This window comes from Coregonus clupeaformis, unplaced genomic scaffold (assembly GCF_020615455.1).
Source record: "Coregonus clupeaformis isolate EN_2021a unplaced genomic scaffold, ASM2061545v1 scaf3372, whole genome shotgun sequence".
Lineage (NCBI taxonomy): Eukaryota > Metazoa > Chordata > Actinopteri > Salmoniformes > Salmonidae > Coregonus > Coregonus clupeaformis.
Window position 1 is genome coordinate 30,765 of NW_025536826.1, and position 17,569 is coordinate 48,333.

General features: G+C 53.4%; 1 protein-coding gene across 1 annotated transcript; it reads right to left on the reverse strand.

Moving 5' to 3' along the window:
- Positions 1–426: 426 nt before the first annotated feature.
- LOC123489865 (sperm acrosomal protein FSA-ACR.1-like) lies at positions 427–1,364 on the reverse strand (the record flags this gene model as incomplete). The annotated part of the gene is made up of 3 exons (XM_045220217.1): positions 427–615; positions 675–1,231; positions 1,300–1,364. Coding segments are annotated over 3 exons (811 nt in total), but the record flags the coding sequence as incomplete, so codon positions are not given.
- Between the last annotated feature and the right edge of the window lie 16,205 nt (positions 1,365–17,569).

Sequence of the window (17,569 nt, forward strand, 5' to 3'; positions counted from 1 at the left end):
TTATGATTCCGCTAATTTAAGTTTAAGCGTCTTTTACTTTCGCTTTTGTTCACCAGCTTCAAAACAGCTGAAAATACAATATTTTTGGTTATGGAAAATATATTTCACAGCAGTTTAGATGGTAAAATGATTATCTACTTGCTTGTTTTGTCACATAAACTGAAATGAGGCGAACTATTAGAATTTTTGCAACCAGGAAATGGCGGAGTGATTTCTGCACAGTGCATCTTTAACGGACCGTTTTATTCAGATGAACGGTTTAATCTTCACACAACGTCAACTATAAGCCAACACTGCCCAGAGAGGACCAAGGTAACTAGATAATGATCATTGTGAAGATGTTATGCTACGTGAGACGTCTATATAGGTCAAAGGGCAGGACATTCAAGGGAAGAACAGAAGCAGGGCGTTTTAAAGACAAGACACCCTTCACACCGCTGGCCTTCACACCGCTGGCCTCCACACCGCTGGCCTTCACACCGCTGGCCTTCACCCCGCTGGCCTTCACACCGCTGGCCTTCACACCGCTGGCCTTCACCCCGCTGGCCTTCACACCGCTGGCCTTCACACCGCTGGCCTCCACACCGCTGGCCTTCACCCCGCTGGCCTTCACCGCTGGCCTTCACCCCGCTGGCCTTCACACCGCTGGCCTCCCACACCGCTGGCCTCCACACCGCTGGCCTTCACACCGCTGGCCTCCACACCGCTGGCCTTCACACCGCTGGCCTCAACACCGCTGGCCTCAACACCGCTGGCCTTCACACCGTTGGCCTCCCCCCCGCTGGCCTTCACACCGCTGGCCTTCACACTGCTGGCCTCAACACCGCTGGCCTCCACACCGCTGGCCTTCACACCGCTGGCCTCAACACCGCTGGCCTCAACACCGCTGGCCTTCACACCGCTGGCCTCCACACCGCTGGCCTTCACACCGCTGGCTTTCCACCGCTGGCCTTCACACCGCTGGCCTCCACCCGCTGGCCTTACACCGCTGGCCTTCACACCGCTGGGCTTCACACCGCTGGCCTCCACCCCGCTGGCCTTCACACCGCTGGCCTTCACACCGCTGGCCTCCACCCCGCTGGCCTTCACACCGCTGGCCTTCACACCGCTGGCCTTCACACCGCTGGCCTCCATACCGCTGGCCTTCAACCGCTGGCCTTCACACCGCTGGCCTTCACACCGCTGGTCCTCCACCCCGCTGGCCTCCACACCGCTGGCCTTCACCGCTGGCCTTCACACCGCTGGCCTTCACACCGCTGGCCTTCACACCGCTGGCCTCAACACCGCTGGCCTTCACACCGCTGGCCTTCACCGCTGGCCTTCACACCGCTGGCCTTCACACCGCTGGCCTTCACACCGCTGGACTTCCAACCATAACACAACCCAGCACCACTAGGAACACAACCCCCAGCCCCACTAGAACACAACCCAGCCCCACTAGAACACAACCCAGCCCCACTAGAACACAACCCAGCACCACTAGAACACAACCCAGCCCCACTAGAACACAACCCAGCCCCACTAGAACACAACCCAGCACCACTAGAACACAACCCAGCCCCACTAGAACACAACCCAGCACCACTAGAACACAACCCAGCACCACTAGAACACAACCCAGCCCCACTAGAACACAACCCAGCACCACTAGAACACAACCCAGCCCCACTAGAACACAACCCAGCCCCACTAGAACACAACCCAGCACCACTAGAACACAACCCAGCACCACTAGAACACAACCCAGCACCACTAGAACACAACCCAGCCCCACTAGAACACAACCCAGCCCCACTAGAACATAACCCAGCCCCACTAGAACACCACCCAGCCCCCACTAGAACATAACCCAGCCCCACTAGAACACAACCCAGCACCACTAGGAACACAACCCAGCCCCACTAGAACACAACCCAGCCCCACTAGAACATAACCCAGCCCCACTAGAACACAACCCAGCCCCACTAGAACACAACCCAGCACCACTAGAACACAACCCAGCACCACTAGAACACAACCCAGCACCACTAGAACACAACCCAGCCCCACTAGAACACAACCCAGCCCCACTAGAACACAACCCAGCCCCACTAGAACACAACCCAGCACCACTAGAACACAACCCATCCCCACTAGAACACAACCCAGCACCACTAGAACACAACCCAGCACCACTAGAACACAACCCAGCACCACTAGAACACAACCCAGCCCCACTAGAACACAACCCAGCACCACTAGAACACAACCCAGCACCACTAGAACACAACCCAGCACCACTAGAACACAACCCAGCACCACTAGAACATAACCCAGCACCACTAGAACACAACCCAGCCCCACTAGAACACAACCCAGCACCACTAGAACATAACCCAGCCCCACTAGAACACAACCCAGCACCACTAGAACATAACCCAGCACCCCTAGAACACAACCCAGCACCACTAGAACACAACCCAGCAGCCTGCACCACCCAGCACCACTAGGAACACAACCCAGCACCACTAGAACACAACCCAGCCCCACTAGAACACAACCCAGCACCACTAAAACACAACCCAGCACCACTAGAACATAACCCAGCACCACTAGAACATAACCCAGCACCACTAGAACACAACCCAGCCCCACTAGAACACAACCCAGCACCACTAGAACATAACCCAGCACCACTAGAACCCAACCCAGCAGCCTGCACCACCCAGCATGGCAGCCAGCATCAAACAGACTATATCTGTGTGTTGGTCTCAGAATATATCTACCTCTCTACAGATCAACAGAATATACAGTACCAGTCAAAGGTTTGGACACACCTACTCATTGCAGGGTTTTTCTTTATTTTTACTATTTTCTACATTGTAGAATAATAGTGAAGACATCAAAACTATGAAAGAACACATATGGAATCATGTAGTAACCAAAAAAGTGTTAAACAAATCAAAATATATTCTATATTTGAGATTCTTCAAATAGCCACCCTTTGCCTTGATGACAGCTTTGCACAATCTTGGCATTCTCTCAACCAGCTTCATGAGGTAGTCACCTGGAATGCATTTCAATTAACAGGTGTACCTTCTTAAAAGTTAATTTGTGGAATTTCTTTCCTTCTTAATGTGTTTGAGACAATCAGTTGTGTTGTGACAAGGTAGGGGTGGTATACAGAAGATAGCCCTATTTGGTAAAAGACCAAGTCCATATTATGGCAAGAACAGCTCAAATAAGTCCATCATTACTTTAAGACATGAAGGTGAGTCAAACCGGAAAATGTCAAGAACTTTGAATGTTTCCTTATGTGCAGTCGCAAAAACCATCAAGCGCTATGATGAAACTGGCTCTCATGAGGACCACCACAGGAATGGAAGACCCAGAGTTACCTCTGCTGCAGAGGATAAGTTCATTAGAGTTACCAGCCTCAGAAATTGCAGCCCAAATAAATGCTTCACAGAGTTCAAGTAACAGACACATCTCAACATCAACTGTTCAGAGGAGACTGTGTGAATCAGGCCTTCATGGCCGAATTGCTGCAAAGAAACCACTACTAAAGGACACCAATAAGAAGAAGAGACATGCTTGGGCCAAGAAACACGAGCAATGGACATTAGACCAGTGGAAATTTGTCCTTTGGTCTGGAGTCCAAATTGGAGATTTTTGGTTCCAACCGCTGTGGCTTTGTGAGATGTGGTGTGGGTGAACGGATGATCTCTGCATGTGTATTTCCCACCGTAAAGCATGGAGGGAGGTGGTGTTATGGTGTGGGGGTGCTTTGCTGGTGGCACTGTCTGTGATTTATCTAGAATTCAACACACTTAACCAGCATGGCTACCACAGCATTCTGCAGCAACACGCCATCCCATCTGGTTTGCGCTTAGTGGGATCATAATTTGTCTTTCAACAGGACAATGACCAAACACACCTCCAGGCTGTGTAAGGTCTATTTTACCAAGAAGGAGAGTGATGGAGTGCTGCATCAGATGACCTGGCCTCCACAATCCCCCGACCTCAACACAGTTGAGATGGTTTGGGATGAGTCGGACCACAGATGTGGGAACCCCTTCAAGACTGTTGGAAAAGCATTGCAGGTAAAGCTGGTTGAGAGAATGCCAAGAGTGTGCAAAGCTATCATCAAGGCAAAGGGTGGCTATTTGAAGAATCTCAAATCTCAAATATATTTTGATTTGTTTAACACTTTTTGGGTTACTACATGATTCCATATGTGTTATTTCATAGTTTTGATGTCTTCACTATTATTCTACAATGTAGAAAATAGTAAAAAATAAAGAAAAACCCTTGAATGAGTAGGTGTGTCCAAACTTTAGACTGGTACTGTACCTCAGAATACATCTATCTCTCCAGATCAACAGAATATACCTCAGGCCTCCTGTAGCTCAGTTGGTAGAGCATGGTGTTTGCAACGCCAGGGTTGTGGGTTCGATTCCCACGGGGGGCCAGTATGAAAAATGTATGCACTCACTAACTGTAAGTCGTTCTGGATAAGAGCGTCTGCTAAATGACTAAAATGTAAAATATCTATCTCTCCAGATCAACAGAATATACCACAGTTTACATTTTAGTCATTTAGCAGACGCTCTTATCAGGAGCGACTTACAGTTAGTGCATACATTTTCATGCTGGCCCCCGTGGGAATCGAACCCACAACCCTGGTGTTACAAGCGCACGCTCTACCAACTGAGCTACATGGGAATATCTTTACAGATCAACAGGATATACCTCAGAATATATCCATCTCTACAGATCAAGTGCATCCAGACAGAGATGTCAAGGACTTTCAGGGACTTTTTCAAGCACTTAATTGTAATTTTCAAGGACCTCAATGTTATCCAATTGTATGATGTATATACTGTCCATATGGGGCTTAGCATAGGACATGTACAGTTCTATATTTCTGAGCTCCAAATTCAAGAAGGCCGCTTCAAGCCCCTTGTATTGTTTAACACTGCAGGTGTAACATGGAAACCAACGTGTATTTGTCCTGTTATTTCATTAACAGATCATATTGTGAAGAAGCTCACTAGGCTATGTAATGCGTTGTCATTATATCCAGAATAATTCATAGGAAGAGCGTTGGGTGTTGCACAACAGTCTATCCTACACAATCGCGTACAGTAAACTCTGTGACCAATCCCAGGCACAAAAAAACATATAAATACATGAACTCATTACCTGGATGCTTTCTCTGATAAATCTAAATGAGACTCTGCTGGAAATCAAGCAGACAACTACAGATGATCAACATCAATCGCTAGGGATATTAGATCCAATCGCTCGGGATATTAGATCCAATCGCTAGGGATATTAGATCCAATCGCTAGGGATATTAGATCCAATCGCTAGGGATATTAGATCCAATCGCTAGGGATATTAGATCCAATCGCTGGGGATATTAGGTCCAATCGCTAGGGATATTAGATCCAATCGCTAGGGATATTAGATCCAATCGCTGGGGATATTAGATCCAATCGCTGGGGATATTAGATCCAATCGCTAGGGATATTAGATCAAATCGCTAGGGATATTAGATCCAATCGCTGGGGATATTAGATCCAATCGCTAGGGATATTAGATCCAATCGCTAGGGATATTAGATCCAATCGCTAGGGATATTAGATCCAATCGCTAGGGATATTAGATCCAATCGCTGCGGATATTAGATCCAATCGCTGGGGATATTAGATCCAATCGCTAAGGATATTAGATCCAATCGCTAGGGATATTAGATCCAATCGCTAGGGATATTAGATCCAATCGCTAGGGATATTAGATCCAATCGCTGAGGATATTAGATCCAATCGCTAGGGATATTAGATCCAATCGCTCGGGATATTAGATCCAATCGCTAGGGATATTAGATCCAATCGCTAGGGATATTAGATCAATCGCTAGGGATATTAGATCCAATCGCTAGGGATATTAGATCCAATCGCTGGGGATATTAGATCCAATCGCTAGGGATATTAGATCCAATCGCTAGGGATATTAGATCCAATCGCTGGGGATATTAGATCCAATCGCTAGGGATATTAGATCCAATCGCTAAGGATATTAGATCCAATCGCTGGGGATATTAGATCCAATCGCTAGGGATATTAGATCCAATCGCTAGGGATATTAGATCCAATCGCTAGGGATATTAGATCCAATCGCTAGGGATATTAGATCCAATCGCTAGGGATATTAGATCCAATCGCTCGGGATATTAGATCCAATCGCTAAGGATATTAGATCCAATCGCTAGGGATATTAGATCCAATGCGGATCCAGGCACAACTGTCTTCACCGGCGTAACGAATGATACAACAAAATGTTCTGGACATTCCTCACAAACACCTTTCTCCAGCACTTGGGCTGTTGTTGCATTCCATCCACTATCACAACAGCTGTTGTTGCATTCCATCCACTATCCCAACAGCTGTTGTTGCATTCCATCCACTATCCCAACAGCTGTTGTTGCATTCCATCCACTATCCCAACAGCTGTTGTTGCATTCCATCCACTATCCCAACAGCTGTTGTTGCATTCCATCCACTATCCCAACAGCTGTTGTTGCATTCCATCCACTATCCCAACAGCTGTTGTTGCATTCCATCCACTATCCCAACAGCTGTTGTTGCATTCCATCCACTATCACAACAGCTGTTGTTGCATTCCATCCACTATCCCAACAGCTGTTGTTGCATTCCATCCACTATCACAACAGCTGTTGTTGCATTCCATCCACTATCCCAACAGCTGTTGTTGCATTCCATCCACTATCCCAACAGCTGTTGTTGCATTCCATGATCTATCCCAACAGCTGTTGTTGCATTCCATCCACTATCCCAACAGCTGTTGTTGCATTCCATCCACTATCCCAACAGCTGTTGTTGCATTCCATCCACTATCCCAACAGCTGTTGTTGCATTCCATCCACTATCCCAACAGCTGTTGTTGCATTCCATCCACTATCCCAACAGCTGTTGTTGCATTCCATCCACTATCACAACAGCTGTTGTTGCATTCCATCCACTATCCCAACAGCTGTTGTTGCATTCCATCCACTATCCCAACAGCTGTTGTTGCATTCCATCCACTATCCCAACAGCTGTTGTTGCATTCCATCCACTATCCCAACAGCTGTTGTTGCATTCCATCCACTATCCCAACAGCTGTTGTTGCATTCCATCCACTATCCCAACAGCTGTTGTTGCATTCCATCCACTATCCCAACAGCTGTTGTTGCATTCCATCCACTATCCCAACAGCTGTTGTTGCATTCCATCCACTATCCCAACAGCTGTTGTTGCATTCCATCCACTATCCCAACAGCTGTTGTTGCATTCCATCCACTATCCCAACAGCTGTTGTTGCATTCCATCCACTATCCCAACAGCTGTTGTTGCATTCCATCCACTATCCCAACAGCTGTTGTTGCATTCCATCCACTATCCCAGCAGCTGTTGTTGCATTCCATCCACTATCACAACAGCTGTTGTTGCATTCCATCCACTATCCCAACAGCTGTTGTTGCATTCCATCCACTATCCCAACAGCTGTTGTTGCATTCCATCCACTATCACAACAGCTGTTGTTGCATTCCATCCACTATCCCAACAGCTGTTGTTGCATTCCATCCACTATCCCAACAGCTGTTGTTGCATTCCATCCACTATCCCAACAGCTGTTGTTGCATTCCATCCACTATCCCAACAGCTGTTGTTGCATTCCATCCACTATCCCAGCAGCTGTTGTTGCATTCCATCCACTATCACAACAGCTGTTGTTGCATTCCATCCACTATCCCAACAGCTGTTGTTGCATTCCATCCACTATCCCAACAGCTGTTGTTGCATTCCATCCACTATCCCAACAGCTGTTGTTGCATTCCATCCACTATCCCAACAGCTGTTGTTGCATTCCATCCACTATCCCAACAGCTGTTGTTGCATTCCATCCACTATCCCAACAGCTGTTGTTGCATTCCATCCACTATCACAACAGCTGTTGTTGCATTCCATCCACTATCACAACAGCTGTTGTTGCATTCCATCCACTATCCCAACAGCTGTTGTTGCATTCCATCCACTATCCCAACAGCTGTTGGTCACTTGACTGTCATCCAGAAAATTCCTTCCTAGATCAGAGGATGATGTGTGAAAATATCCCTGCGTAATTAAACAGCTCGTCACCAAATGCACATCCAAGTATTATGCATAATAACTGAAGAACCATGTCGAGACACCAACCATGAGAAAGGGTTAAACATAGGTTTTAAATCAACTCATGAATGTTATGCAATATAGCTATGTTCCCCTTATATCTAATGTAATAAAATGAAACAGATTATTATCAATGACTTCTCAACAGCTGTAACAAGTTGTCCAGCGTAATTTGTAGAAAGACCTGATACAGTATAAATATCATCCTTACTAGCCAGTCTGCCCCATGTCTTCCACTGAGAGATCAGCTGCTGAGCCCCAGGTATTGGGGAGTACATCCCCAGAGCCAGATAGGACAGGGGAGAGGTTACCGGACTGTCCTCTAGGGCACTGGTTCCCAGACAGGACAGGGGAGAGGTTACCAGACTGTCCTCTAGGGCACTGGTTCCCAGACAGGACAGGGGAGAGGTTACCAGACTGGGGGCCAGACAGGACAGGGGAGAGGTTACCAGACTGGGGGCCAGACAGGACAGGGGAGAGGTTACCAGACTGGGGGCCAGACAGGACAGGGGAGAGGTTACCAGACTGGGGGCCAGACAGGACAGGGGAGAGGTTACCAGACTGGGGGCCAGACAGGACAGGGGAGAGGTTACCAGACTGGGGGCCAGACAGGACAGGGGAGAGGTTACCAGACTGGGGGCCAGACAGGACAGGGGAGAGGTTACCAGACTGGGGGCCAGACAGGACAGGGGAGAGGTTACCAGACTGGGGGCCAGACAGGACAGGGGAGAGGTTACCAGACTGGGGGCCAGACAGGACAGGGGAGAGGTTACCAGACTGTCCTCTAGGGCACTGGTTCCCAGACAGGACAGGGGAGAGGTTACCAGACTGGGGGCCAGACAGGACAGGGGAGAGGTTACCAGACTGGGGGCCAGACAGAACAGGGGAGAGGTTACCAGACTGGGGGCCAGACAGGACAGGGGAGAGGTTACCAGACTGGGGGGCCAGACAGGACAGGGGAGAGGTTACCAGACTGGGGGCCAGACAGAACAGGGGAGAGGTTACCAGACTGGGGGCCAGACAGGACAGGGGAGAGGTTCCCAGACTGGGGGCCAGACAGGACAGGGGAGAGGTTACCAGACTGGGGGCCAGACAGGACAGGGGAGAGGTTACCAGACTGTCCTCTAGGGCACTGGTTCCCAGACAGGACAGGGGAGAGGTTACCAGACTGTCCTCTAGGGCACTGGTTCCCAGACAGGACAGGGGAGAGGTTACCGGACTGTCCTCTAGGGCACTGGTTCCCAGACAGGACAGGGGAGAGGTTACCAGACTGTCCTCTAGGGCACTGGTTCCCAGACAGGACAGGGAGAGGTTACCAGACTGTCCTCTAGGGCACTGGTTCCCAGACAGGACAGGGGAGAGGTTACCAGACTGTCCTCTAGGGCACTGGTTCCCAGACAGGACAGGGGAGAGGTTACCAGACTGTCCTCTAGGGCACTGGTTCCCAGACAGGACAGGGGAGAGGTTACCAGACTGTCCTCTAGGGCACTGGTTCCCAGACAGGACAGGGGAGAGGTTACCAGACTGTCCTCTAGGGCACTGGTTCCCAGACAGGACAGGGGAGAGGTTACCAGACTGTCCTCTGGGCACTGGTTCCCAGACAGGACAGGGGAGAGTTTACCAGACTGGGGGCCAGACAGGACAGGGAGAGAGGTTACCAGACTGTCCTCTAGGGCACTGGTTCCCAGACAGGACAGGGGGAGAGGTTACCAGACTGGGGGCCAGACAGGACAGGGGAGAGGTTACCAGACTGTCCTCTAGGGCACTGGTTCCCAGACAGGACAGGGGAGAGGTTACCAGACTGTCCTCTAGGGCACTGGTTCCCAGACAGGACAGGGGAGAGGTTACCAGACTGTCCTCTAGGGCACTGGTTCCCAGACAGGACAGGGGAGAGGTTACCAGACTGTCCTCTAGGGCACTGGTTCCCAGACAGGACAGGGAGAGGTTACCAGACTGTCCTCTAGGGCACTGGTTCCCAGACAGGACAGGGGAGAGGTTACCAGACTGTCCTCTAGGGCACTGGTTCCCAGACAGGACAGGGAGAGGTTACCAGACTGTCCTCTAGGGCACTGGTTCCCAGACAGGACAGGGGAGAGGTTACCAGACTGTCCTCTAGGGCACTGGTTCCCAGACAGGACAGGGGAGAGGTTACCAGACTGTCCTCTAGGGCACTGGTTCCCAGACAGGACAGGGAGAGGTTACCAGACTGTCCTCTAGGGCACTGGTTCCCAGACAGGACAGGGGAGAGGTTACCAGACTGTCCTCTAGGGCACTGGTTCCCAGACAGGACAGGGGAGAGGTTACCAGACTGTCCTCTAGGGCACTGGTTCCCAGACAGGACAGGGGAGAGGTTACCAGACTGTCCTCTAGGGCACTGGTTCCCAGACAGGACAGGGGAGAGGTTACCAGACTGTCCTCTAGGGCACTGGTTCCCAGACAGGACAGGGAGAGGTTACCAGACTGTCCTCTAGGGCACTGGTTCCCAGACAGGACAGGGGGAGAGGTTACCAGACTGGGGGCCAGACAGGACAGGGGAGAGGTTACCAGACTGTCCTCTAGGGCACTGGTTCCCAGACAGAACAGGGGAGAGGTTACCAGACTGTCCTCTATGGCACTGGTTCCCAGACAGGACAGGGGAGAGGTTACCAGACTGTCCTCTAGGGCACTGGTTCCCAGACAGGACAGGGAGAGGTTACCAGACTGTCCTCTAGGGCACTGGTTCCCAGACAGGACAGGGAGAGGTTACCAGACTGTCCTCTAGGGCACTGGTTCCCAGACTGGACAGGGGAGAGGTTGCCAGACTGTCCTCTAGGGCACTGGTTCCCAGACTGGACAGGGAGAGGTTACCAGACTGTCCTCTAGGGCACTGGTTCCCAGACAGGACAGGGGAGAGGTTACCAGACTGTCCTCTAGGGGCACTGGTTCCCAGACAGGACAGGGGAGAGGTTACCAGACTGGGGGCCAGACAGGACAGGGAGAGGTTACCAGACTGTCCTCTAGGGCACTGGTTCCCAGACAGGACAGGGGAGAGGTTACCAGACTGTCCTCTAGGGCACTGGTTCCCAGACAGGACAGGGGAGAGGTTACCAGACTGTCCTCTAGGGCACTGGTTCCCAGACAGGACAGGGAGAGGTTACCAGACTGTCCTCTAGGGCACTGGTTCCCCAGACAGGACAGGGAGAGGTTACCAGACTGTCCTCTAGGGCACTGGTTCCCAGACAGGACAGGAGAGGTTACCAGACTGTCCTCTAGGGCACTGGTTCCCAGACAGGACAGGGGAGAGGTTACCAGACTGTCCTCTGGGGCACTGGTTCCCAGACAGGACAGGGAGAGGTTACCAGACTGTCCTCTAGGGCACTGGTTCCCAGACAGGACAGGGGAGAGGTTACCAGACTGTCCTCTAGGGCACTGGTTCCCAGACAGGACAGGGAGAGGTTACCAGACTGTCCTCTAGGGCACTGGTTCCCAGACAGGACAGGGAGAGGTTACCAGACTGTCCTCTAGGGCACTGGTTCCCAGACAGGACAGGGAGAGGTTACCAGACTGTCCTCTAGGGCACTGGTTCCCAGACAGGACAGGGAGAGAGTTACCAGACTGTCCTCTAGGGCACTGGTTCCCAGACAGGACAGGGGAGAGGTTACCAGACTGTCCTCTAGGGCACTGGTTCCCAGACAGGACAGGGGAGAGGTTACCAGACTGTCCTCTAGGGCACTGGTTCCCAGACAGGACAGGGGAGAGGTTACCAGACTGTCCTCTAGGGCACTGGTTCCCAGACAGGACAGGGGAGAGGTTACCAGACTGTCCTCTAGGGCACTGGTTCCCAGACAGGACAGGGGAGAGGTTACCAGACTGTCCTCTAGGGCACTGGTTCCCAGACAGGACAGGGGAGAGGTTACCAGACTGGGGGCCAGACAGGACAGGGGAGAGGTTACCAGACTGTCCTCTAGGGCACTGGTTCCCAGACAGAACAGGGGAGAGGTTACCAGACTGTCCTCTATGGCACTGGTTCCCAGACAGGACAGGGGAGAGGTTACCAGACTGTCCTCTAGGGCACTGGTTCCCAGACAGGACAGGGGAGAGGTTACCAGACTGTCCTCTAGGGCACTGGTTCCCAGACAGGACAGGGAGAGAGGTTACCAGACTGTCCTCTAGGGCACTGGTTCCCAGACTGGACAGGGAGAGAGGTTGCCAGACTGTCCTCTAGGGCACTGGTTCCCAGACTGGACAGGGGAGAGGTTACCAGACTGTCCTCTAGGGCACTGGTTCCCAGACAGGACAGGGGAGAGGTTACCAGACTGTCCTCTAGGGCACTGGTTCCCAGACAGGACAGGGAGAGAGGTTACCAGACTGTCCTCTAGGGCACTGGTTCCCAGACAGGACAGGGGAGAGGTTACCAGACTGGGGGCCAGACAGACAGGGGAGAGGTTACCAGACTGTCCTCTAGGGCACTGGTTCCCAGACAGGACAGGGAGAGGTTACCAGACTGTCCTCTAGGGCACTGGTTCCCAGACAGGACAGGGGAGAGGTTACCAGACTGTCCTCTAGGGCACTGGTTCCCAGACAGGACAGGGGAGAGGTTACCAGACTGTCCTCTAGGGCACTGGTTCCCAGACAGGACAGGGGAGAGGTTGCCAGACTGTCCTCTAGGGCACTGGTTCCCAGACAGGACAGGGGAGAGGTTACCAGACTGTCCTCTAGGGCACTGGTTCCCAGACAGGACAGGGAGAGGTTACCAGACTGTCCTCTAGGGCACTGGTTCCCAGACAGGACAGGGGAGAGGTTACCAGACTGTCCTCTAGGGCACTGGTTCCCAGACAGGACAGGGGAGAGGTTACCAGACTGTCCTCTAGGGCACTGGTTCCCAGACAGGACAGGGGAGAGGTTACCAGACTGTCCTCTAGGGCACTGGTTCCCAGACAGGACAGGGGAGAGGTTACCAGACTGTCCTCTAGGGCACTGGTTCCCAGACAGGACAGGGGAGAGGTTACCAGACTGTCCTCTAGGGCACTGGTTCCCAGACAGGACAGGGGAGAGGTTACCAGACTGTCCTCTAGGGCACTGGTTCCCAGACAGGACAGGGGAGAGGTTACCAGACTGTCCTCTAGGGCACTGGTTCCCAGACAGGACAGGGAGAGGTTACCAGACTGTCCTCTAGGGCACTGGTTCCCAGACAGGACAGGGGAGAGGTTACCAGACTGTCCTCTAGGGCACTGGTTCCCAGACAGGACAGGGGAGAGGTTACCAGACTGTCCTCTAGGGCACTGGTTACCAGACAGGACAGGGGAGAGGTTACCAGACTGTCCTCTAGGGCACTGGTTCCCAGACAGGACAGGGAGAGGTTACCAGACTGTCCTCTAGGGCACTGGTTCCCAGACAGGACAGGGGAGAGGTTACCAGACTGTCCTCTAGGGCACTGGTTCCCAGACAGGACAGGGAGAGGTTACCAGACTGTCCTCTAGGGCACTGGTTCCCAGACAGGACAGGGGAGAGGTTACCAGACTGTCCTCTAGGGCACTGGTTCCCAGACAGGACAGGGAGAGGTTACCAGACTGTCCTCTAGGGCACTGGTTCCCAGACAGGACAGGGGAGAGGTTACCAGACTGTCCTCTAGGGCACTGGTTCCCAGACAGGACAGGGAGAGGTTACCAGACTGTCCTCTAGGGCACTGGTTCCCAGACAGGACAGGGGAGAGGTTACCCAGACTGTCCTCTAGGGCACTGGTTCCCAGACAGGACAGGGGAGAGGTTACCAGACTGTCCTCTAGGGCACTGGTTCCCAGACAGGACAGGGGAGAGGTTACCAGACTGTCCTCTAGGGCACTGGTTCCCAGACAGGACAGGGAGAGGTTACCAGACTGTCCTCTAGGGCACTGGTTACCAGACAGGACAGGGGAGAGGTTACCAGACTGTCCTCTAGGGCACTGGTTCCCAGACAGGACAGGGAGAGAGGTTACCAGACTGTCCTCTAGGGCACTGGTTCCCAGACAGGACAGGGGAGAGGTTACCAGACTGTCCTCTAGGGCACTGGTTCCCAGACAGGACAGGGGAGAGGGTTACCAGACTGTCCTCTAGGGCACTGGTTCCCAGACAGGACAGGGGAGAGGTTACCAGACTGTCCTCTAGGGCACTGGTTCCCAGACAGAACAGGGGAGAGGTTACCAGACTGTCCTCTAGGGCACTGGTTCCCAGACAGGACAGGGGAGAGGTTACCAGACTGTCCTCTAGGGCACTGGTTCCCAGACAGAACAGGGGAGAGGTTACCAGACTGTCCTCTAGGGCACTGGTTCCCAGACAGGACAGGGGGAGAGGTTACCAGACTGTCCTCTAGGGCACTGGTTTCCCAGACAGGACAGGGAGAGAGGTTACCAGACTGTCCTCTAGGGCACTGGTTCCCAGACAGGACAGGGAGAGGTTACCAGACTGTCCTCTAGGGCACTGGTTCCCAGACAGGACAGGGAGAGGGTTACCAGACTGTCCTCTAGGGCACTGGTTCCCAGACAGGACAGGGGAGAGGTTACCAGACTGTCCTCTAGGGCACTGGTTCCCAGACAGGACAGGGGAGAGGTTACCAGACTGTCCTCTAGGGCACTGGTTCCCAGACAGGACAGGGGAGAGGTTACCAGACTGTCCTCTAGGGCACTGGTTCCCAGACAGGACAGGGGAGAGGGTTACCAGACTGTCCTCTAGGGCACTGGTTCCCAGACAGGACAGGGGAGAGGTTACCAGACTGGGGGCCAGACAGGACAGGGGGAGAGGTTACCAGACTGGGGGCCAGACAGGACAGGGGAGAGGTTACCAGACTGGGGCCAGACAGGACAGGGGAGAGGTTACCAGACTGTCCTCTAGGGCACTGGTTCCCAGACAGAACAGGGGAGAGGGTTACCAGACTGTCCTCTAGGGCACTGGTTCCCAGACAGGACAGGGGAGAGGTTACCAGACTGTCCTCTAGGGCACTGGTTCCCAGACAGGACAGGGGAGAGGTTACCAGACTGTCCTCTAGGGCACTGGTTCCCAGACAGGACAGGGAGAGAGGTTACCAGACTGTCCTCTAGGGCACTGGTTCCCAGACAGGACAGGGGAGAGGACACTGGTTCCCAGACAGGACAGGGGAGAGGTTACCAGACTGTCCTCTAGGGCACTGGTTCCCAGACTGGACAGGGGAGAGGTTACCAGACTGTCCTCTAGGGCACTGGTTCCCAGACAGGACAGGGAGAGGTTACCAGACTGTCCTCTAGGGCACTGGTTCCCAGACAGGACAGGGGAGAGGTTACCAGACTGTCCTCTAGGGCACTGGTTCCCAGACAGGACAGGAGAGGTTACCAGACTGTCCTCTAGGGCACTGGTTCCCAGACAGGACAGGGGAGAGGTTACCAGACTGTCCTCTAGGGCACTGGTTCCCAGACAGGACAGGGGAGAGGTTACCAGACTGTCCTCTAGGGCACTGGTTCCCAGACAGGACAGGAGAGAGGTTACCAGACTGTCCTCTAGGGCACTGGTTCCCAGACAGGACAGGGGAGAGGTTACCAGACTGTCCTCTAGGGCACTGGTTCCCAGACAGGACAGGGGAGAGGTTACCAGACTGTCCTCTAGGGCACTGGTTCCCAGACAGGACAGGGGAGAGGTTACCAGACTGTCCTCTAGGGCACTGGTTCCCAGACAGGACAGGGGAGAGGTTACCAGACTGTCCTCTAGGGCACTGGTTCCCAGACAGGACAGGGGAGAGGTTACCAGACTGTCCTCTAGGGCACTGGTTCCCAGACAGGACAGGGGAGAGGTTACCAGACTGTCCTCTAGGGCACTGGTTCCCAGACAGGACAGGGGAGAGGTTACCAGACTGTCCTCTAGGGCACTGGTTCCCAGACAGGACAGGGGGAGAGGTTACCAGACTGTCCTCTAGGGCACTGGTTCCCAGACAGGACAGGGAGAGGTTACCAGACTGTCCTCTAGGGCACTGGTTCCCAGACAGGACAGGGGAGAGGTTACCAGACTGTCCTCTAGGGCACTGGTTCCCAGACAGGACAGGGGAGAGGTTACCAGACTGTCCTCTAGGGCACTGGTTCCCAGACAGGACAGGGGAGAGGTTACCAGACTGTCCTCTAGGGCACTGGTTCCCAGACAGGACAGGGGAGAGGTTACCAGACTGTCCTCTAGGGCACTGGTTCCCAGACTGGGGGCCAGACAGGACAGGGGAGAGGTTACCAGACTGTCCTCTAGGGCACTGGTTCCCAGACAGGACAGGGGAGAGGTTACCAGACTGTCCTCTAGGGCACTGGTTCCCAGACAGGACAGGGAGAGGTTACCAGACTGTCCTCTAGGGCACTGGTTCCCAGACAGGACAGGGGAGAGGTTACCAGACTGTCCTCTAGGGCACTGGTTACCAGACAGGACAGGGGAGAGGTTACCAGACTGTCCTCTAGGGCACTGGTTCCCAGACAGGACAGGGGAGAGGTTACCAGACTGGGGGCCAGACAGGACAGGGAGAGAGGTTACCAGACTGTCCTCTAGGGCACTGGTTCCCAGACAGGACAGGGAGAGGTTACCAGACTGTCCTCTAGGGCACTGGTTCCCAGACAGGACAGGGGAGAGGGTTACCAGACTGTCCTCTAGGGCACTGGTTCCCAGACAGGACAGGGGAGAGGTTACCAGACTGTCCTCTAGGGCACTGGTTCCCAGACAGGACAGGGAGAGGGTTACCAGACTGTCCTCTAGGGCACTGGTTCCCAGACAGGACAGGAGAGAGGTTACCAGACTGTCCTCTAGGGCACTGGTTCCCAGACAGGACAGGGGAGAGGTTACCAGACTGTCCTCTAGGGCACTGGTTCCCAGACAGGACAGGGAGAGGTTACCAGACTGTCCTCTAGGGCACTGGTTCCCAGACAGGACAGGGAGAGGTTACCAGACTGTCCTCTAGGGCACTGGTTCCCAGACAGGACAGGGAGAGGTTACCAGACTGTCCTCTAGGGCACTGGTTCCCAGACAGGACAGGGGAGAGGTTACCAGACTGTCCTCTAGGGCACTGGTTCCCAGACAGGACAGGGGAGAGGTTACCAGACTGTCCTCTAGGGCACTGGTTCCCAGACAGGACAGGGGAGAGGTTACCAGACTGTCCTCTAGGGCACTGGTTCCCAGACAGGACAGGGGAGAGGTTACCAGACTGTCCTCTAGGGCACTGGTTCCCAGACAGGACAGGGAGAGGGTTACCAGACTGTCCTCTAGGGCACTGGTTACCAGACAGGACAGGGGAGAGGTTACCAGACTGTCCTCTAGGGCACTGGTTCCCAGACAGGACAGGGGAGAGGTTACCAGACTGTCCTCTAGGGCACTGGTTCCCAGACAGGACAGGGGAGAGGTTAC